The 22,411-nt window shown below is 45.1% G+C and overlaps 5 protein-coding genes across 6 annotated transcripts; 3 read left to right on the forward strand and 2 right to left on the reverse strand.

The window, feature by feature from the left end:
* Positions 1-4,017: 4,017 nt before the first annotated feature.
* DFL_003060 (uncharacterized protein) lies at positions 4,018-5,672 on the forward strand (the record flags this gene model as incomplete). 2 transcript variants are annotated; one of them, XM_067631943.1, is made up of 2 exons in its annotated part: positions 4,018-4,964; positions 5,018-5,672. In XM_067631943.1, 2 exons carry the CDS (start codon positions 4,018-4,020, stop codon positions 5,670-5,672), a joined length of 1,602 nt encoding a protein of 533 aa, XP_067494439.1. The 2 variants fall into 2 exon arrangements, with proteins under 2 accessions (XP_067494439.1, XP_067494440.1); XM_067631944.1 differs by having other exon boundaries at positions 5,024-5,672.
* A 4,266-nt stretch (positions 5,673-9,938) lies between these two features.
* On the reverse strand, positions 9,939-11,725 carry DFL_003061 (uncharacterized protein; the record flags this gene model as incomplete). Its single annotated transcript, XM_067631945.1, has 3 exons — positions 9,939-10,868; positions 11,007-11,270; positions 11,342-11,725. 3 exons carry the CDS (start codon positions 11,723-11,725, stop codon positions 9,939-9,941), a joined length of 1,578 nt encoding a protein of 525 aa, XP_067494441.1.
* Positions 11,726-14,241: 2,516 nt separating this feature from the next.
* Positions 14,242-14,879, forward strand: DFL_003062 (uncharacterized protein; the record flags this gene model as incomplete). The annotated part of the gene is made up of 2 exons (XM_067631946.1): positions 14,242-14,244; positions 14,451-14,879. 2 exons carry the CDS (start codon positions 14,242-14,244, stop codon positions 14,877-14,879), a joined length of 432 nt encoding a protein of 143 aa, XP_067494442.1.
* A 56-nt stretch (positions 14,880-14,935) lies between these two features.
* DFL_003063 (uncharacterized protein) lies at positions 14,936-15,316 on the forward strand (the record flags this gene model as incomplete). Its single annotated transcript, XM_067631947.1, has 1 exon — positions 14,936-15,316. One exon carries the CDS (start codon positions 14,936-14,938, stop codon positions 15,314-15,316), a length of 381 nt encoding a protein of 126 aa, XP_067494443.1.
* A 1,192-nt stretch (positions 15,317-16,508) lies between these two features.
* DFL_003064 (uncharacterized protein) lies at positions 16,509-18,955 on the reverse strand (the record flags this gene model as incomplete). Its single annotated transcript, XM_067631948.1, has 4 exons — positions 16,509-17,321; positions 17,437-17,615; positions 17,681-18,579; positions 18,633-18,955. The coding sequence occupies 4 exons, from the start codon at positions 18,953-18,955 to the stop codon at positions 16,509-16,511; spliced, it is 2,214 nt and encodes a 737-aa protein (XP_067494444.1).
* Positions 18,956-22,411: the final 3,456 nt, after the last annotated feature.

A 22,411-nucleotide genomic window follows, 5' to 3' on the forward strand; every position in this document is an offset into this window, starting at 1 on the left:
TCAAGTTGGTCGCAGAACTGGCCACCACAAAATCCTTGGTGTGGCTATAAGAGCTCCAATACAAGCGCGATTGGCTAGACATATTGACAGGGCAGATTAATAGATAAGTTAACCTTGAAATCTTGCACAAAGTTGACGTGGTCTGATGGATGAGTGCAAAGATCGCTTACGATGACTGGTATATCATTCAACTGATTAACTGTGCCTCCGTTTTGCCCTAGGCCCTCTCTTCAGGATAGTCATATTTTTGACAAGACGGTAGCCAGGATTAATTTTCGGCGAGGTGATCATGTGTACACAAGATGGTGCAATTTTCAGTACCGATATTTCGACCCCCCTTGTAGTACCTATCCTTTTTAAGATTCGTCCACCTGTTCACCGCCATGATAGCCAATAATGTTATATCTTCTGGGGCAAAGGAATAAGCGTTTAAGACTACTTGTTAGCCTGCAGGCGTGCCGTCTATATCAAGGATTTCGGTGGGTCGACAAGAATTTTCTCCCTTATTGTTTCACTAGCGGTTTTGTTCCGCTATAGCTAGTCATTCTATATGCGGGACCAAGTGGCTTAGGTATCTAGGTACCCCAAGCAATGACGGACTTAGACGGGTTGAATGGTAGGTTTGTTATCTTCGGAAGATACAAATGCAGCCTTAGGCTGTTCAGGCGTATACAGACCATTGGCCACATCTAGTTTAACTTTTCCTTTATACAGTGCCTAGTTCAATTTCAGTCACAAATTGTATGATTGGCTCACCGGGGGTAAAGGTCAAGGATACCTTCAACATATCGTAAGGGAGACTAGGTGCAAATATTCGCCGTCTACAAACTACGGGTTATCTATAGTACTAAACATATTAACATGATTCAACGTTCCCGCAAGGGAGAATTCCGGCCGGGTGAAGTGCATTTGTATAAGATAAATTAACGCCCTGTACCAAATGTGTAAAGTCCATGACGGCCTTGGGTTCAGCAAACATGAACCACTTTGATTGCATGGAATCGATTAATGGTACCTAGCTATATCGACGGATGCATGCATGCGATGCCTTAAGATGAGTTGAAGTGGGTCTGTGAGTAAAAGAAGTCACACGTTGGGACTTAATCGATGGTTCAATTCTGCAGTTAATGATACATCTTGCCCTTTCATGAAACAGATCTGGTGATTTCCACATGCATGGTAGATGCACCTTTAGTCCGCCGACTAGATTTGCGAAGCCAAGTAGATGGTAGGTCTTGCATAGGTTCCAAATCGAATCGCCCAGGGATCCGACGATTAAGATTCCCCAGGTCCCAAATTCCTGGGCAGTACGTAAGAATAAATTGCCCTTGCCGTTTTATCCAATTGCCCTACACCATTCCTCCTGCAAGCTGTTGTAGCTGTCACCCGTTATCGGTTATTTGAGCTAGGACCGTCCTTAATTCGATCTCAAATCTTTCTTGCGCCCGGAAATGCGTGTTGGAGGTCGTATCTAAAAAAAGAACCACATTTGCGAATTGTGGAATGGGGCGCTGGAACAATTGTTTTGGTGAACGATTTTGACTCCGCCAGACCGCCATCTGCATAATGTCGGTTATTACAGCTCGCATTTTAGGGATTTTTAGACGTCCCGCCCTGATGGGTTATGCCGTGTACTTTTGTTCGCCTTTTCTATACAACCGATATGTTCGAATACATGGACCATATATTCCACTGGATTTTCCATGATCGCACAAACTACAGGCAGCTATTTGATCGAGGAACCGCTCGATTTTGCATTTGCTGTGCCTCTTTCCGTTCATCACCGAAGGGGTCCTTGAGCAAGACAAAAAAAAAAAAAAAAAAACCTTGCAGCTTACAAGTCAAGAGCGATATAACTTATCAACGCCGATATACCCGGCCCCGGGGAAAATATTTAAATTACATTATACAGATGCAAACAATTTTTGATACTGATATCGTTTCGGGATTATGCATGAGGTGATTTCGGAACCCACACACCTGTTTGCTGGGTTTGGCTGAAATGGAAGGGCAGGCTGTTCATCTGACCAAAGCAGGGTTACTTGTATGCTTGGCTGCGGCTTAAAAAAAAAAGAGTCGCTGATTGGACAGTTTCCCGCCGCAAGCCATTTGTCACTGCACTCGGTTTTGAATCTGGCGGGACAGTTAAGCTTGCCAGGGCCTGCAGAGTCTACGATCGACGATGTTTCTGGGTCCAGGCACCCGCGAAACAAGGCAAACCCTACGCCGCGAAAAATGACAGAGAACGGCTTAGTTAGCTTCGCGTAGAATTCAGTTTTTTTTTTTGTTTAGTTTAGTCCGCTGACGAGAGAGGCGGAGGGGAATGTCCTATTTTTTCGAACTTCTTTCCACCCTCAGTTTTGTTCCCCTTGTATTATAAAAAAACCTTTTCAAAGCCTTCAAAATCGATGAGAGAATTTTCCAAGTCTTTTGAACAATCAAATGTTTGCCGCATTGGAGCTAGAATCAAGTTGCAGATACATATTTGCCTCCACCATTCTGGGGGCTCCTCCCTGTCCATAGCTGAACTAATGAAGCTCGGTTTGCAGCCTGAAAAGCCCGCCGCCGGAGGGCCGTGGGCTGGAGGTTGAGGCTCCTATGCCCGGATTGGGAAGGGTCCATCAGACCATTCAGCGGATCCTGAAAATTGTACTACTGTGTCATAGTATGTACTACCTGCCTCAGCCAAATCCCTGTCGGTAAGTCCAAACAATCCTAAATGGGCGAACTGCTATCAGAAGGACGGCTTTTTCCACCTCGAGCGGCTATGTTTCTAGCTATGGCCCAGTCGCTGAAGTCCTGTTTCGAGACTTAGCCAAAAAGCTGACTAAAGTTATCAGTATACTATCAGCAGTGCAGCAATGAGCTCGACATTTGTCCTTAGCTTAGCTGCGAATACAGCACAGCGCTGGTATTCGCTGGTTGCCGGTTGGGGATACTTTTGTCGTCCCCATGTCGCACAAACTATTGAAGGTGTTGGATAGAGAGGCAAGCCTCCGCGAATACCACATTTCGGGCCTAGTTTAGTTCGACCCCAAAACTCGAAGCTGGCGAATGGGTCGCACTTGCGAGCGACGTCAGCAGGCTAACTAGAAGATGGCTTCTCCAAGTGCCTGCTGCTGCTGCTGCGCACGCATTAACTCATACAACGATCCACTGATTTAGCCGCATCCTGTCCCTGGGATGGCTCCAAGCTCCTCCCGTTTTCCTCGCAGGTATTTCTTACTCGTTGGGACCGCCAATAACGACTTTGGCACCCGATTGTCGACCGAACTTGTACTCTATGCATGGCGTTTGCATATCTGCAAGGAAACTCCACACCCAATCCGACAAAATAAAAAACAAAAAAAAAAAAAAAAAGATAGAGAGCACAAAAGACCAATTTAGTCCTTGCGCCCCGAGAGGTATCGTGGGGCGCTCAAGTTAGGACATATTACCACTTATTTCGAGGTGGTGGGTCCGAAGTTGTGCCATGTTGATTGAACCTCCCACATATCTAACCAACGCTGCAGAACTAAAAATGTCTATAAGATACTGCCCTCCTGACCTTCAATCGGCTTCCGTTTTGTCGAGCACCTTAAGCAATCATCTAGTCTTCTATTTTCTATACTATCCGACTTGATCTGCCGTGCCACATATTGTTATCTCATCTTCGTTTAATCATAGACAATCAAACCCTGTGCGTGCAGGCAGCACTGACCTCGCTTCTGGGCCGGCGGTCTTGATCTTAGTTTAGCAAACCGGCACAGGTTTTGATAGCAGTACGTACATACCCCGGAATTTGGATTCATTTGATAGTTTTTTGAACATGAGAGTGGTCACGCAAAAAGAATCGCCTCAGCTCAGATCTATAAACAATCGGGTTTTCAATGATTGTTAGGAAATCTTACTTGACAAGCAAAGCTTACAAGAAAAGATCAGTGCGCTGATATTTATCATATAACCTCTAGAGTTTACCTATCCTAAAACTTCTTCTTCTCTCTCTCTCTCTTTTTTTCCTTTTTTTTTTTTCAAACAATGGAAACCCCGTCGTCCGCTTTCTGGCAGCAAGGGTACTCCTCAAACTTTAACCCCCCCTCCCGGACACGCATCATTGACATCGGTGAACATAAACTTCCTCTACCACTTCAGCATTCATTACAATACCCAATTGATCGGTTTCACGCCGAAGAAAACCCATTACCGATGGGCCTCATACCGGATCCAGTTAATACCTATTCAGGACTGAATGCTATGCCAGGCCTTACCTATAGCCCACCAGACGGAGACACAGGATCGTCATGGCATTCTTCAATTCGGGACGACGACCAACGGAGCTCTTCCACAGACAGCAGCGGTTCTGGACGCGGCTTCGCGGCTCCTTGGAGTCAAGGTAGTCCCGTCATGTCCAGTTACCGATCCAACTCTATAGGAATGCCCTTCCCAGACACAGCGGTCTCACCCTGTGAATCTGCTTCTTATACATACAAGTCCTCCGAAGTCATCGACCCGAATCTTACACTAAACTTTCAAAACGCGGATATGTACGAGCCCGCGATTAAATTTGAATTCCAATTTACAAATACAATCCAAGACGCAGACTTTGACCAGGATTCATACTCGCCTGACGCACAATACTATCCACAACCCGCACTACCAAACTTCCACGATAGCAATAGTTGGGCCAACAGAGTACCAGTCACTCGTTCACAGTCACAAAGCGACGGCCGAACAAACTCGCAGAGTTCCTCAAGAGGCTCCAATAACGGCGCCTCTAGGCCTTCCAGGATTCTATCAAGAACACCACTATCACCCATCTCCAAAAGAAAGATCGAGAGACGCAGAAGTTCCTCTAGCAGCGACGACCAACTTACAAGATCAAGCAACCGACCAAAGACTTATAAGAAAAAGATACCATTCCACTATTGCGAAGAAGACGCCTGCAAGACTGAAAACATTCGCTTCAAGAACAAGTCTGAGCTTAAGTATGTTGTCCCTCTCTGAACTCCCTGACTAAATGCCCCTGCTAATAAAATAGAAATAGAAAACACATCGAAACACAACATACGAAGCCCTACCTCTGCATCTTCGGCTTCGTGGGTTGCAACCAACGTTTCGGTGCCCGCAACGAATGGAAAAGACATATCGCAACCCAACATCTTTTCCTATACAGATACATCTGCGACCACCAAGACTGCGTTGAAAAGAATAAAGCCAAAACAGCCTTCAACCGTGGTGATCTTTTTATGAAGCACTTGGAGCGGATGCACGCCATTTCCAACGTTAACGACCGCAGACCAGGTGACCCAGAACTTATCGCCTGGAAGAAGGAAATGAGAGAAGCCAAACGTCGCTGCGAGGAATTACGTCGTCCACCGCAGCGGATGACCTGTGGATTCTGCTCCGTAACCTTTGAAGAAGGTGATAAGACATGGACGGAGCTCATCGACCATGTTTGCCTTCACTACCAAACTAATGATGAGAATGTAAGAAATTCAAATGGTAACTATCGCGATGATCCAGATCTTATCGCTTGGATGAAAGAGAATAAGATCTTCAAGAACGTTGGCGATGCTATGGACATCGACTCTGAAGCGTCTTTAAGCAGAGGGAACAGGAAGCACTCCTATGCCTCGTCGAGCGAGTCCTCGAGTGCAAGGCAGATTAAACAGGAGCAGGCAGATGCTTTCTAAACGTACCATCCTCGCTTAGTTATTATTATCTTTATTTTTTTGTTTTTACCTATAGCCTTCCTACCTCACTTGTATATTTCACTGCCGTTGTTTTTTTGATCATGATTACCTATACTCCCCTTACCACTCTTATCTTACGACCTTGACTGACTTTTTATGGCATTGCGATGGGAATAAATTGGGCTTACGGAATAATTTTTGTTATAAACATGGGATGGACATTTGAATATCTAGGGATTTTTGTTGGGATTTTTTTGTTTCCTTGAAGGCGCAGAACTTTTCGGTTTCAAGTTACTGGCGTCATGGTATTCTGATTTTTATTTTTTATTTTTTATTCTTCTCTTTGCTATCGCGCAATATATTAATTGCAGCAAGCTACTACTATGTTCGAGGAATCCCGAGGTTGGACAAAAAAAAATCCTCATGTATGTAGTACACAGAAATGAATTGAATCACACGAGAGTTATCCTTTTCGGAATTTCCTCACAAATTTTTACGATCATGATACCATCATAATCGCATTTCCTGCACGGGCGGGCGCACCTCCCAAATTTTGCATCATCTGAACCTGTTTGCATTTCCGTCGCACATACCTTGCACATCTGAGGCTCTGCGGCTCGGTCCAACACCCAATTTTCGGTTTGTGGGTTGTTTCTCAGCTCTCCTATTTTGCCACTTCCCTCTGTTCGGCGCCCACCATCAAACCTGGCCGCCCGGCGTTCTGCACTTCTGCGCATATATATTACACACCATACTTAACTTGCAATCGTATAACCCCACCAAGGAATCGAGTGAGGCCAACAATCTCTTGATTATGAGACATATGTCTCTCCTTGGAGAAAAGAAAAGAAAAGAGGGGGAAAGAGAGGAGAGGACATGCATTTCCGGGGCTGATTTGGGGAATCAAGCCGATTAGAGATTGTTCTCGACGGGATCGAAGAACTAGATCGTGGGAAAAAGGAAATAAAGGAATGAAAAGAAAATGCCCAGCTTTTCGCACAGATATGATTGCAACCATACTCCGTACACAGTATGGGCTGTTGTTTCGCCTCTCCTCTCCCTGCGTGGTTGAAACGAAAAAGTTAAAAAAGGGCAAATAATGCCTGAAGTTCGAAACTCTGCGGCTAGTTGAACCGCCAGTGTTATTTCCGGGCACACCATCTTGCTCGCTACTTTTTCCTCTGAAATTACAGCTTTCTAGCTCGAGATTTCTGTTACATCTGTTGCATTGATAGATAACTGGAAAAACGGAGAGCTCGAGCTCGAGCTCTAGCTCTACAGCTAGTAGCTCTATCTCCAGCTGCAATCGATCAGAACCGACTCAAGTTGACATACTTATCCACATATTAGATATGCAATGACAATTCCGCGATCTATAGAAGCAAAGTCATAATCTCGCTATCAACTTTCATGGGCTGAAATTTCGAAAACGCTCAAAAAAACCACCCTGGACCCTGTCAACTAGCACCAAGAGGATATTTACATTACCGTCGTTAATAGTCACAAAAAACCTTGCAGATGCAGCTTAAATTTCATACATTTTGCGGGCCATCTATGCACCCCGAAGTGCGATGCAGAAGAACACCACATACTCGCATACAGACCCTCGCTTTCGAGATCCAGGGCCAGTTCATTGGTATTTTGGTATCCGGCGCCGGTTGGCGTAGTTTGCGCTGTTGTCGCAGAACTTCCACAGGTATGTAGCTTCCTTCCCTTTTTTCTTTTCTTTGCATTAGCTTAGCATTGCAGCTTCAAGGACATCCTCCGCCAGATACTTCGGTAATCTCACATCCTCATTGGTTTTTGCTTCCTTTTATTGCTTATTACAAGTGCTCGAGTGTTACAATGGCGGCGCTTCCTTCAAACTCAATGATGACGAGAGAGAGAGAGAAAGAGCCCCTCAAAACTTCGGTACAACGGACGATATAGATGGCGTGGGGCCAGATCCTGGTAAGAACGAAAGTGTCATGCCTTTTTGTGATTTGAAAGAAGAGTAGACGAAGCCTTTCTAGGCGAAGAAGCCACCGAGCGGCCCCACATCTCTCCTCTTCTCTCCCCTCCCCGCTATATCATCATCTGCACAAGCTCGTCAGGAGGTCTTGCCTTGCAAACGAGACAACGCAGGCATATCTAAAACGCGAGAAACGCAAGAATAGTTGTCTCTTCCTCCGCGAGAATACCCCGGTAGACACATAATTTGACAAAAAGAGTAAATAAAAGGGAGAAAAGGGATAAGTTCGTAGAACATATCGAAACTGTTTCATGGGGGACATGCTTGATGAAGTGTTCCGTTCCGATGGCGATGACGATGGTTATTACGTTTGGCTGCTGGGATACGAGACCACAAGATTCCGAGTCTCACCTTTTTTTGTTAATGATCGTAATAATGATCGTAATAATGATCGTAATATTATTACGAAGGATCAGAAAAGCAGCATGAGAAAAAACGCCGAGGATGAGATACTTTCGGCGTTTTGCTAGTTAGCTATAGCAGCTATCTATGAATGATATCGTCTGGAGACAGCTAGCCAAAGCTATAAAACGCATGTGAAGTGTTGATATCATATCAGTCAAAGGAGATAACTTGTTCCATTTGCGGCTCATTATCATCAACCCAACTCGGGAGCTCTCATCTGATTATGATTGAGCTCGATGATGACAACACCTTCCATGATTGCAAACTACATACATCATTTGTACATGCTCCACTAATATGGCCCGCTATCTATCTGTAACATGCATTGAGCATGAGCTTTGCGTAGAACAAAAAGCGCGGTTGGTCATAGCTATGGGGCTGTGCTGACCTTGAACCATGCTCCGGACCAGGGGAGACTACGACCCATTTTGTGCGGCAGGGCTTTTGGTTCCTCGGTTAAAGTTGTCGCGACTATATAAGGATGCGGCTCTTAGTGAGCTAACTTACTACTGCATACAATTAGGATGGATGGATCCTTTACGAGGTTGATCGTGGATCGAAGAGATTCGGCAGAATGGGTACACGTAGGCTTCTAGTTCTGATGCATTGTGATCGTTCGTATACGCCTACTAGTATCGGTTTAAGAGCCTTTCAGGCTACGAACGTGAGATCATGATAGGTAGCTGGCTGGGCAGACGGATAGCTCTGGGCCCTCTTCATATAGAACTGTGGAGCGCCTTGCTAGTGGTAGGGCGACAGGGCAATACCGAACTAAACATGTACGGTTTCACTGCGCCAGTTTCCACGCTCCACAAGGCGTGATTTCTATAGGATGTTTTTCTATACACAAAGTTCTTCAAGCTCAGTGTTAGGCGAATCCAGGCGCTCTTGAGGCAAAGGTTATTCCCAGTCTCGTACCTAGACGTTTGCGCCGCGAGAATAGCCCAAGCTCTGCGCCTGGTTATTCAAGCTTCGCAAAGGTTGTCTCGTCACCAGACTTCACAAATGTGCACAAAGGAAGGGATTATTCAGCATCGAGATGCACAGACCATTCCGTTGAGACTCAATCACTGTAAATTAAATTATTCAATGAAATATAGTTATATCAAATTTAAAATATATTTATCATTTTTCACATTCATCAACAAAGTCCCTGCGTAAGGAACAGAACAGTCTAGCGGGCCAGGCATACTATACGGCCTGTAGATCTGTGTACTATTAATTGCGAAATTTTATAAGCTAATGCTACCTTTCTATCCTCGACTACCTAGTAGGTACCTGGGTTGCCTAGGTGCCAACCTACATCTATAGATCTGCTGATCTGTTTACTGACCTCTTCATTGTGTAGGTGTTCACGGCTTAATATGCTAATGCAGTGGCATAGATACTAGGATTTGTAATTGATCTTCGCTAGATCTATAGACCTAAGGGTCCGTCAATTAATCAGGCGGCTCCGATACCCAAGTGCCGTAGGGGAAATTGAGGGTTTTCTAGAAAGGAAAATATTCACCCGCTTCAAAACAGCTTGCAAAGTCATTAAGATGCCTTGAACTTTTAATTTCTAGGGCGCCTTAAAACCTAAAAACAATCCCTGAAGCTCTTCGAAGCCCCGTACGGTATCCCTTAACTGAAAATGTAGAATAAATGATAAAATCTGCGAGATTCATGTAATAGTTGGTGCATTGTATACTCTGTATACTATGCTACTGAAAAAACAAATGCTATTCAATGCAATGACGTATTCTTTGCTAGATTTTCGGAACATTTTTGAACCAAAAAAGAAAAGAAAACATGCAAAGGGCTATTATTTTACAAAAGACACTGGGTGAATAGTCCCGTATGTATCACACTTACTCCACCGACTTCTCAATATGAAGTAGTAAAACACCATTCGTCTCCCTGCCTTTCATATCAAACAACCTCAAGTATCCATATCCTGTCTTCAACCTATCCAGCCTAACACAAGCCCAAGCACTCTTATCATCTTTCCCAAACTCATCATCATAAATCTTAAACCTCGCGAATGTCAACTCCGGCACCACCCCCTTAACATCAAAATCCAACACATTCTTCTTCTCCCATCTAAGGTTCACCCCTTTCCCATGTTTTATCTTATTCTTTTGTTTAATCGTTTGTGATAAGTGAAGTACGACTTTGACATAAGGTTGGAAACCTTTGGGGTCTGTGTCACCCTTTGGGAGGGGGAGGGATTGACCGGCTAGAACGACGATCTTTAGACGGACGTCCTTTTTGAGGGAGGAGATTGAACGTGGGGTTGGGAGGTTTGCAAGGTGGGGGTCGGGTTTTAGGACGTAACCGCCGGTGTTGGCGAACATTGCTTCGTTGAAGGTTATGCCTTTGTCCACCTTTTGCCAGTTTAGGGCGACTAGCTGTGCGCCTCTACGCCAGAATTCTTGGGGGTTGAGGTTTGATGAAGAGATTCTTAGACCGTGCGGGTAGATTCTAGCGAGGTAATGTCTGTTATGCGTGAATAAGGTATCCGCTTGTTCTTCATGTAGTTTATTAAACTTCTTTTCAGAAAAGCTGAAGATGTGATTTGGACGGGTGGCGGAAGGGTGGTCGAAGGTATTTGGGAATGTCATGGCTGAGGAGTAGACACCTAGGGAGGATAAAGCACGGCAGATTTTTACTTTCGGGGCTTTCGTTTTGACCTCTGAATCGCCTTCTGATTCTTCTTCTTCGATGGAGATGTTTGTGGTTTGGGTGGTGAGTTCTTGGATCGGCGCACCGGGTTGGGCATCCGGTGGAAGGTATTTGACCTGTTTGAAGATTGTCTTTGAGTATTGTATATACCCCAAAGCGTCGGTTGTAGGTAAAATTTAAGCATATCAAACCCCCTTTCAAACGGAATTTCGAACACGGATTGATAAATCTTTTATAGGGAGAATAAAACTCACCTTAACGAGAATCTTGTTTTTGAGTAATCCCGGCGGCGGGAGTTTCTTTTCAACGACATTCCAATCTGCGAGTTCGGTTTCGAGGAGCTTATCCCCAAAACAATCTTTCATTATTGCTACCATCTTTTCTTGTTGTTCGATACTGGTGTGGCATTCTAGACTTATCATTAGTGGGAGGTCGGAGTGGATGAATGCATGTTTTGCGATGGTTTCGCAGACGGATTTGAAAGTTATGGCTTCTGTCAAGGTCCAGCCGTGGTCGACCTGTATAATACCATCGTTAGTATCCCGATTTATGTATGGATTATATATAAAAGAGAGAGGAATATAAAAACCTTCGGTTCCCCATCATCCCCATCCCAACAATCGATCTCTACACATCTACACCCCCTCTCGAGCACATTAATATACCCCTGCACCGTCGCCTTGCCATACAACTGATGGTCGACAAGATAAGTATTATGACTAGAACTAATGAAGTAATTATTCAATGGGAAGCTAAGATCCAAATCTCTTGCTGGTGGTGGGAGAATAATGCTGTTTGAGGGTGAACGAAAGGATGCTTCCCATTCTTGGTAGGGAGTATGAGGGGCAACGAGTTTATGGATTTCAATCAAGGATTGGGTGAAGGCTTCGGAGGTGACTTCGAGGGGTTTAAGGGATTGGGAGGTTGAGGCGAGGCCCCCACCGATGTGGCTGGAGGAGGCGGGTGTGGCCATGGTTTTCTAGGCTACTTGGTAATACACACGCGTACGACCTGGGATATGAAGTTAGTATGGATTTGGTATATTACGAAGGAAGTAGAACACGTGGGAAAGAGTGCATCAAAGCGTAAAGACACATGGTATTGTCATGAACTGTACTGTATCGTACTGGATAGTATCTAGTATACGTACTGTAGTCTAGTGGGGTTGAGGGGGAAGGTGGGGAAATTTCAGGGAATGTGTTGGTTACGTTACCTGTTGGGGAGAGCTTCTTGAATAGGGAAATCTGGCCGTTATGGGACAGAAACTGAAAGAAGAAGCTGGATTCAATCTTCAAAATCCAAGGGGGGTACGAAGAAAGACTGAAGATGTGAAGTTGAAAAGAATACAAACCGGCAATACGTTGTTATTCTTATATAAGCCACATTTCCAATGGAGCTATTTATATCAATCGGCTGGTTCGCCGACGGCCATGCGCTTGGAAAACAGGGGTTAAGTCCGAACGCTGACGAAAGTTTTTCCCATCCGGCCACCTGAGTTTGGGCAAAACATGCGAATTTTCCCACATTACATAGTCGGGTTTTCAATGCAAATTGATACTACGGTCATACACTTAGATGGCATGATGAGGATACGGCTGAAACCCCGCTTGCCAATGCGGGCGCCAATGCTTGGGTGGAGATGTCGGTAGAAGGTGCCGAAATTTGAATTGGGTAAGCTCCCTCTGTAAAACACCACGCAACACACCATTAATGCATTTTCATCTTTTGCCGAAGTCAAGTTGAAGGAAGTGTGGATTAATATTATAGCTCCCCCCACTCCTCATCGAGCACTTTAATACTCGCCGCCACCATCCTTAAATGCTCCTCATACACTGCCATATAATTATAAATCATCATCAACTCCTCTCTAAACCCATCAACCTTCGTATTCTTCAACTCTTTCGGAACATCCAAAAACATAAACTCAAAAGCTTTATACAATGCCTGTTCATACCCTTCCATGGCCTCACTAATAGCCACCGCCAAATCCATATTCCCTTCTTCCAAATCCAATTTATTAGCAATATCTATCACTCCCCTAAAACCCGGTGTAACAGGACCTTGCGTACGCCAGTTAAACACCCAATTCACGAATCCCTTTCTAAAGCTACATTTATCTCGCATGCAGGCGTCTTGGAGGTGTTTAATACGATGGTAGTATATGTCAAGGGTTTTCCAGACGCTGATGGGAAATCCGTCGAGTTGCCATTTTTACGAAGGTTGAAGGAGTCTGGTTGTACGTCGGCTTTTAGATCTTCTATAGCGGTTAGGGCGGTATAAAGGGCTTCGAGGGCGTTGGCCATGTTACTGGCGATAACGAAGGGTGGGAAGGAGTAGACTAATACGTCTAGGAGTGCTTGGTCGTTTAGGTTTACATCTAAATCGATATCTACGGCGTCGTCTCCGAAATCTATGAAGCCAACGTTCAGGCCTGTTGAATTTTGGTTTTGATTTTCTGTTACATCTAGAAGTGGAGGGTTTTGGCTTTCGGTTATGTCTAGAAGGGCTGTGTTAAGGCTTACGCCACCTGTTGGCTGTTGGTCCGTGATATCCAGGACAGCAGTATCAAGACCCGCATCTTTGATTAACGGATATTCACCCTCCAACTCAGTTATCTGATTAATAAGGCTCTCAACCTGGGCTTTAGCACCAGCTACCAGCCCCAACAACGTCGGTACAGGTTTTGAATCATTTTCTCCGAATATACTTTTAACTCCAAATAAGTTTTATGTAGGGACTAGATTATTATTTTGTGTAGGATCGAGACCGATCGAGTGGGATTCGATGGCAGTTTGGAAGACTACAAAGGAGCCCCAGAGGGTTTCGAGACGGACTCTGTTGACGGAGGCGTAGGCGCTTATATCTTTTTCGCTGACGGAGCGGGCAGTGTAGAGGGGTGCGGGGAGGCGGGATGGCCTGAAATATGAATTGGTTTATATTGACCACTCCTCTCAGCTTTCTGAAATGATTGAATTCGAAATAACATAAAATGTAGGTTATCTTGCTAGGAGTATCAGCCCGACTGTTGCCAGCCCGAAGAGGTTGATACCGGACCACATTGGGATGGATAGAAGTTGATATTATATTATTACTATCTTTTGAAAGGACCTCGTGGTAATTCCATGTCCCTCATCTCATATCACCTTGCCCAGTCCGCATCGCGTCCATCATGTCTATCTCGTGGGTCAATCAAACCGTCACCAAAAAATGCAACAAAATAGGCCAAAAAGATGCGTTGCCGTGCAGCCCTCTTCCTATATGGGCCATTATACATGATTGATTCCCCAGGTAGGAATATACAGTATATAATGTATTCCCGCAGCTAAGGACTCATAAGTAAAATCCAAAACCTCTTCTCCTCACTCAGTTCAGTACAACGACATTGTCCCCCAAAGCATTTGTCGTTTTGCTTCTTCGATCTTGTCTTTTGAGTCTCAAAACCTCAATTCAAGAGATTAACTACTTCAAAAGTAATCTTTTGCATTCAAAATGGTAAGTTATATCGTTGTTCTCTTTGACTTTGACGCGTGAGTTGCATGTATACTGTGCCGATAGCTTCTCTTCAGAAATATAAACGCGAAGATAGCTCCCCTCCTAACCCCTTCGCTACGACCATCCCCACCATCTCCAACATCATCATCTCTACCGTCTGGTCCTCTCTCTATGTACACTAATGCTAATATATACTATATATCCAGTCCACTCCATCCGACAGTCTCCGTCTTCGCCAGAAGATCATCATCTCTGAATCCCTCTCCGGAGTCCGCTCCACCCACTCAAACCGCTCCACCCGTTCCCAATCACCCCTCTCCAACCGTCCTTCCCTCGAAAACTCAACATCAAGCTCTACGACCGGTAGTCAGCGAAACCGTCTTCGTGAATACCGTGCCGAAGCTGTCTTTGACCGAACGACTCCATACAGCACCATCCGTCTGATCATGTCTCGAGCCCCTGAGGTCCCCAATGCCCCCGCTGCTCCTCATCTCTTTCATCAATTGATGGAGTACTGCTGGACAGGTCTAGCAGGAAAACAAACAACAATCCGAGTGCCTCAAGTACCGTCTCGGGTACTTCTGGTCCGTTCTATCCACCATACCTTCGCACCGTCAGCGGAACTTCAACTCTAGGTTCCGAACCAATCGGCGATCTCTCAACTCGTCAACTCTCAAACGCTGCGATCACGATGTACATCAACACCATGCTCGGTACCATTCCTCTTCCTCGTCGAGCTATTACGGACCTTGAACAGTCGTTCGGGCCTAAATTCCTCGACGGTCTTGAAGATAGCAGTGAGTATGAATGCGTTAGTGACTGCGAGCTTTGCGATGTTAACAGTATTGATGGGGGTAATGAGGAGAATAATAAGACTGGAGAAGGCGCTGATGGTGAAGTCAGCAAGGACGTTGGTGAAATCAGAAAGGGAGTTGAGAAACGTAGGGTTTCTAGGACGATGAGGGAGGTTAAGGAGGACAATGAATATGATGCCGTCGAGTTATTGGTTGATTGGTCGTTCCTTTTTGGGGATCTTTCTTCTGACTGTTTGAACATCGAATCGGTCTTTTAGTATTTTTCCCCTTCCTTCCTTCTTTCTTCGACGATGACAATAATTCTAACGATGAGCTTTGGACGTTTCTCTTCTAGACTTGTCTTATTTTTCTCTTTGAGATCTCAGTTATTTGGGCATTCAATTGACAAGATAATCACAGATTCTTGCCGTTTTCTTTTCTGATACATCACACTGCACCGTTCCCTTTTACACAGATACACACCCTTTATCTTTTTCACTACTGTTTGATAGAGATTACGGATATATTAATGTATATAAGTGGTGCTTTAGATGAGTGTAGATGATCTAGAGAAATTGATCTATAGGAATGAAAAATGTAGGGTAATTTATCAATGAGTAGCTTCAAAGAGCCGTGAGATGGAAAGGTGGTACGGTAGACTAAACACCAATAAAAACAATGGGTATTTCTAAAAACAAAGCACTCTGGGTATCATGAAAACCTACCGCAAACAGAAGAAACACAAAAGATGAAGCAAGAACGGAAAGAATGTAAAGAAGGAAATAAGACTAAACTCCAATGCAATACACGGGCATCTCCCAAGAACAAAGCACTCCGGGTATCATGCAAATCTATCATAAAACCGCTGAAGAAACCGACAAAACAAAAAAGTTGGGGGGATAGAAGACAGAAAGTAGCAAGAAGCAGAAGAAGAAACAACCAAAAGTTATAAACAGAAACACAACAATAATGTGGGACCCAAACAGAATAATTACATCATGGGAACATATGGCACAGATATTAAGGATTTTATGGGGTTTTATTGGGGTAGTCGGAAATAACCTGGTCTAGCTATGGTATACCATCAATACTTTCCTTGCTTAAATTAATAGGCAGTAGATAGAATTGATTGTAGGATGCATGGGTCGAGCAGATGTTGTAAGGTTGTGTTGGGTGTACCAATGCGCCAGATGGGTAATATCCGGGACGTTAGTATAGTGTATTTAGTTCAAGGGGCGTATGCGAAGTGTTATCCGTGAAGGTGGTTAGTAAGGGAGGGCCAGAATGGGATGGGGATGGGAAAATAATATTTCAGTGATGTTGCGAAACGGGACTTTGCGTATTGCCCCGTAAACCAGGCTGCACGGGAGAATGTTGTTCAAATGGGCAGACAATAGACTCAGTCTGATAGAAAGAGAACGAATCGTAAGTCGAGCAAAATAACCAAGGCTGGATGAGTAGAGTGTCAAGCTAAAAGGTGGCTTTGCGGAACAAACCCCAGCCAGAAAAGAAACCACCCGCAGCATTGTTAGAAGACCCGCGTGGGTCATCGTCAGGATTAGTGTGACGACGTCTTTGATAGTTTGGGTGGTTTTCGTCATCGTCGTCGACGATGCGCTCTCGACGGTGGTGGCGATGGTGTTCATGGTGGGTGGTCGTATGGCCATGAGTTCCTCGGCCGGTATGGTTGATCCTATTGTAGGTGTAGCGCTGGTGGGTCTGAGTAGTCGAACGTTGGTGCTTTCTAAGAAAAGCAGAATAGCCGTAGGTGTCTGAATCGGACTTGGATTCTTGATATTTTCCTTTAGCATTCTTTCGCAAATTGGCAGATTCGTAGAAGCTGTCAGCTTTAGGAGGGAAAAGGCCGAGCTGATTAGCGAGAGGACGAGTAATGGCTTCAAGAGCCTCTTTTGGGATTTCCGTAGCAGACTTGACGAGGGTTGAATGGCTACGGCTTCCGTTGTTCTTGACTTTGTCATTATGGCGACGGGAACGACGGATAACGATGACCTCTTCTTCTCCGTCATCTTCGGTGTCCTTGGAAGAGATGATGTGAATATTGTCATTGTTGACAAAGTGCTCCTTGTCGAGGGCAGCTAAAACGCTACGGCTGAGACGGTCGCTCAACCTTGTACGGGACTTGGATTGTGTGACCCGAGCTTCTTTTGGAGATGGATATTTACTGTCGCTTTCGTCTTGGTAGACGTTTGACATATTTAACTCGGTACGACCATGGAAATGGTGCTTCGAATGACGGGCACGGAGGTTTGAGTTGGAGGGGTCCTAAGATCACCGAAATGTTAGATTGAGTTCAATGATCATTACACTCTATCTCCTCGGCTGATGGAGCTCCTCTTTGAAGTTCGTGTGCTACGAACGGTTGTATTAAGGTGCTTACCGTGTCTTCAGGCATATTCTCGAAACGGGTGGGTTTCTTTCTGCCATGGTGTAACAAAGATTCTTTAAGTGCAACTCTTGGATCTATGGGCTCAGAGTACTCGTCGTGAATGGTTCCACGACTACGGGGAGAAGTGATGCTAAGGCTCGACTGATTATATTTGGCCTTCTCGATAGTGTCTGTGTAGTGATGCCAAGTCAGAAGCCTGATCAAAAAAAACATGATTTGGGAATTAGTAAATTACTAGCTTCGGTGACGACTTGTCGAACCAACTTGCGCACAAGATCGCTGTTCTTCTTTTCTTCTGCTTTTGCAATTTTACACTCCTCACAAAGAAATTCCTCGTTGGGCTTTTGAGCGGGACTGTCAAGGTTAATACGGATTCCCTGGGTGCTATCATGGGATGAGAAGCGTTGATGGACAGTCTCGATAGTGACAGGTTCTTGACACTTGTCGCATGGTTGGCGGACATGGATGTTGAGAACTCTTTCTTCATCATATGCAGCGGCGTGATGAGCAGAGCTGCTTGCGTCAACGTAACGTTGCGCTTCCTTCACACCCATAGCATTCAACCAGGCTTTCTTTTCATATTCCTTTTGGTGAGCATTTCGGAGAGCTTGGTTCCTTTCGATTTCTTCAATTCTGGCTCTCTCGTCTTGTTCGGCTCGGAGCTTCATGCGCGCGTATTCGCTGTTTAGATCTTCAAAGACGGTACGACTTCCTTGGTGGCTGAGCTTGTCACCCTGGATAGTGTCCAAATCATCATAGTCAACAATGTGGACTGGATTTCCAACTGGCCTGCAAGGGATGATCCTTGGTAGGAAGATGAATACAGGGCTATATGGGTTAGGAACAGGAGTCCCCATAGGAATAAGGTACTCCGGGCCGGGTTGGAAACCTGCAGGCGGATGATTATGATGATTAGGACGATGAACATTCTTGTGACGACCATGTTCATGTCCGTGCTCATGCTTGGGAGGTCTGTGAGAAGCCGTAGGCTTTGCCCAAGCTGGAGAGCCATCCGGACCTGCAATTCCCATTGGATAGCCCGTCTCCGAGAGTAGAATTGGAGGTGGGACATTCTCAGGAAGATGAACTACAGGAGTATGACCTTCTCCAGCAGACCCACTGGATTGGAAGACACTGTAATAGTTAGTTCGGGAACGTAATGGGCTCGGAAAACCACTGCAACTTACAGCTCTTCAACGATGTATCCTGGAGCCTTGCTTTCTGGCCCGTAGGACGGGTCACTGCAGGAATATGGAGGCATAACGATACCACCTATGAGACAGTATCCCTTTGGAGTTGGTGCTGGAATCAGAATCGGAATCGGAATTGGAGGTGCTCTTGAAGGTACTTTTGGAGGGGCCTTCGAATGACGGCAACACTTGAGTTTATCGATAGGGTTATTAGACGGAATATGTGGTGTTTTTGTGAAGTTTCGAGGAGGTAGATGTTGATGAGTAGGAGCATGAACAGGAGGAAAGGGGGGAGCGAGAAAGAATAGGAGAATCAACATCCCGGCAAGCATTGATGCTTTCCGTATCGCTACCTGAAGACATGACTGCGAATTAATGATGTCGTGGTGGATGGGTACGTGGTTATGGTGATGATGGTGGTGGCTAGTAGGTGGTGGTTGCGATGAAGGTACTAGATGCGAGAGGAGAGGTGCGGTATGCAGCAGGATGGCGAGGTCATAGCCTACATATGCGGTGTTGCTGCATCCAAATTCACACACTGCTTCTGCATCATTTACATCATCACATACATACAGCATACATCCATACATACACCAGCTACATGAACTATATCATGATACCAGCTATAGCAACCTAGCCCAGAAGGCTTCCAGACTGTTGAAGCTACCACTCGGAACAAGTTATAGTAATATGCTAAGCTAAGATGCTTAACTAAGACGTCTTAGGCGAGGCATCTCGATCGGCTCGACTGGGGTGTGAATGCATGCCAGGATTCCATCAGCATATCTCAGGTGGTTAGACTAAGATCTCTACGCTAGGACTAATACCCTGTGGATATACCTTGGCATGAGGAGTTGCTAACCGATGATGGTGAGTGTACGAGTTACACAAACACTTGGTACCCCGGGTGGTGACTTACTAAGACTAGCGGCATCTGATATCTGCAGATTCTGATGAAACTAATGCAGCTAAAGGACGCTGGGGCGCAAACTTCAGCTTGACAAGGGTCCATATGAAGCTAGATCTGCCGGGAGCCGATCTTCGCAAAGTGCGTGATAACCTTGGTCTTTTAGGGGATAGTCAATACAACCTAGCCTTCTTGCAAGTACCAAGCTGGCCTGACTCATAATGATCATGGTGAACGTCTGCTCGATCTGATATGAGCATGGGTGTCCTAGAAAAAGGGGCATTTCTATAGACGTCATGAGAGGAAGGAATTAGCTAGACAGCGGTTGGGGATGAAGCTAAATCCTAAGTCAAGCGAAAGGCTTCTCAATTTACTGGCTGGATATGACTCGACACTAAAAGCTTTATGGCTGTATGGACCGTCAAAAATGTGATATATCGCAAGCCACAGCTGTGCGTCAACACAAATACGAGTTCTAGACTGCATGCCTGGCAGGAAAAAAGGGTGGGCCCGACGCCGTGGTCCTAGGCTTGCAGCAAAGGATTAGGGTATGCTCGCTTAAATGTTCCGAGGAGGTGAAGCGAAAGACCCAGCAGACGCATGCATATTATGTAGAAATGGAAACAAGGATGCTAGATGCGCACGGAAGCTTGTTTCGCTTGATCCAACCTCGCACTGTTTTCTCCCAATGCTAACTACAAATTACTCCTTAATGTTCGATATGGCAGGAATAACCTTGAGAATTCTGATGCTGTGTGACAGATACCAAACCGGAACAATTTGCCTAGTATGCAGCCAAGAAAAGTTGTGGTGGTTCGAATAATCAAAGCTCAGGGTGTAGTATCATCTTCGCTACGGGCGACTCGATCATTGGGTGTTAACCTCTTGAAATGGGGCCTTGTTTGATCTTATTACAAACAGGAAATAACGGAAACGAGAATAAGCTGACCTGCAACCCAAGACTTTTGGGGAATCAAAGGATATCTGATTGGTAGCTTTTCGTGAAGAAGCTGTCTAATATACACGCAAGTTATCGCCTCTCTTTTCTTATAACCGAACTCCAAGGATAATTATAGCAAAGACTAACAAATATTAGATACGCAACCAAAGGAAAGAAACTTAGGAAAAGCCGTAAGCCTGCCGGTAAACTCCGAAACATCATCCAATCTACTGCGAGACCACTCTAAACTCGCATCCTCGGTTTGTTCACATCAACTTCGGTTCCGCATACGGGGCAGGTGGTGCCATTGATTACGACGGTCTCGACCCCATTAGATTTGCAAGTGGGACAAAAGTGGCCGGGGATCTAGATCCGGGTAGTATGTGAGTTTAAAACACCGAGCTTATAGATATGAGGGTATCGGCATATACTCACGGTAGCGTTTGTAGGTACTTGAACGGGTTCGCTTTGGCAAACAAAAGGTGGCGCAATAGAGCGATGCATTGTTAAGGTATCTAGACGATAGGCCGATCGATTTCGAGAAGGTACTAAGCTATATAGCAAAAATTCCTACGTGGGGTGACAATAACGCTACTAGCCCATGTTAGCAATACTCTCTAAGCAATATATGTCACTTCAGGTAACAGAGATCTATACGCTAAAGAGAGAAGTGAAGGTATAATATTGAATAATAGTAGTTAATATATTGACGGCAGTCTAGGTTCGTGGTGATATAAGGGCTGTGAAGGTACGAAGCCTTTCGGTTTTCGAAATCTGATATTGAGCTGTTTGTGGGAGTTCCTAGCTCATTTATATACTCCCAAATCCCACAGTGCGTGATCCCGCATTTCGATTGTCTCGTACTCAGACCCGGGTGGGTTACAAAATATTCTAGGCACTTACTATGGTGGCCGGGACCGAATTTGGAAGTAACCGCTAACTAGCCATGCCGGCCCTATTGCGTGCACGGCCTCCTGAGCTAGATAATAAGTTTCCTTTCGATCGATTCCCGCTCTGCGGCCGATTAGATCGTTCGAAATTCTGGGGGTAGCTGCATACTGCCATACATTGTTTCCACTCATCGAGCAGATTATTCTCGGGGCTATATACAAATAAACTATTCGTCCAAAGCTTGCAACGCTCGCTATAAACTTGCTTAGTCCGCTTCTTGATATTCACAACTATTCTCGTTTCAGTTGTGCTTTAGCTATAGAAACCCAAAAGGTAAGGGGTCATTAGTTCTCTCGAGATGTATGAATGCAAAAGTCGGTGTTCTGCATTGCATCGCAGCCAAAGGAGTTGCGCAGTCTAGTCTTGGTCCGGAAGGAACAGTTTCTCGCAAACTCCGAGGAGTGTGGAGCATCGGTGATATAGGCAATAAACTCTTAATATTTTTGCTTAGTACTGTTGAAAATCTCAAAGTTGATGAAAATGGTATCCGTGCATCAAGTTATCGGCACACGGGGTTTAGTGCAAACAATAAGTACCTAGGATTTATCAATCAGGCATCCGGCGCCCGACCCAAGTGTGGCTGCGAGTAAACTCGAGAAACTTGTCAACAGGTGATAATGGGCTTTTTATAAACTCTCCTACGATTATGTCTCGAGACCTCTGGGAGCCATACCCCATTCTTATATTGTGGGGAACAATAACTGAAAAATGGCTATTGTTGAGAATTTGAACATCCAAAGGTAAAAACACAATGGCAAGTTGGAAAACCGAACAGTGTTGCAATATTTCGGGGTCAAGAAGGGCCGGACGCTTTGACCTCGCTCGCTTGGATCTTTGGCACGTCCATAGTATACAGCATTTATAACATCAGCCCCATTGTCTCGGTAGGTCTGTCGTACGAAAAAGTTCCAATGCAGGGGTTCCTTCAACTGCTTAAGCCAGTAGACATCGGCCGCGAAGCAATCGTCTGGCCGCTGT

The sequence above is a fragment of the Arthrobotrys flagrans genome, assembly GCF_004000055.1.
Source record: "Arthrobotrys flagrans strain CBS H-5679 chromosome Unknown unitig_3, whole genome shotgun sequence".
Taxonomy (NCBI): domain Eukaryota; kingdom Fungi; phylum Ascomycota; class Orbiliomycetes; order Orbiliales; family Orbiliaceae; genus Arthrobotrys; species Arthrobotrys flagrans.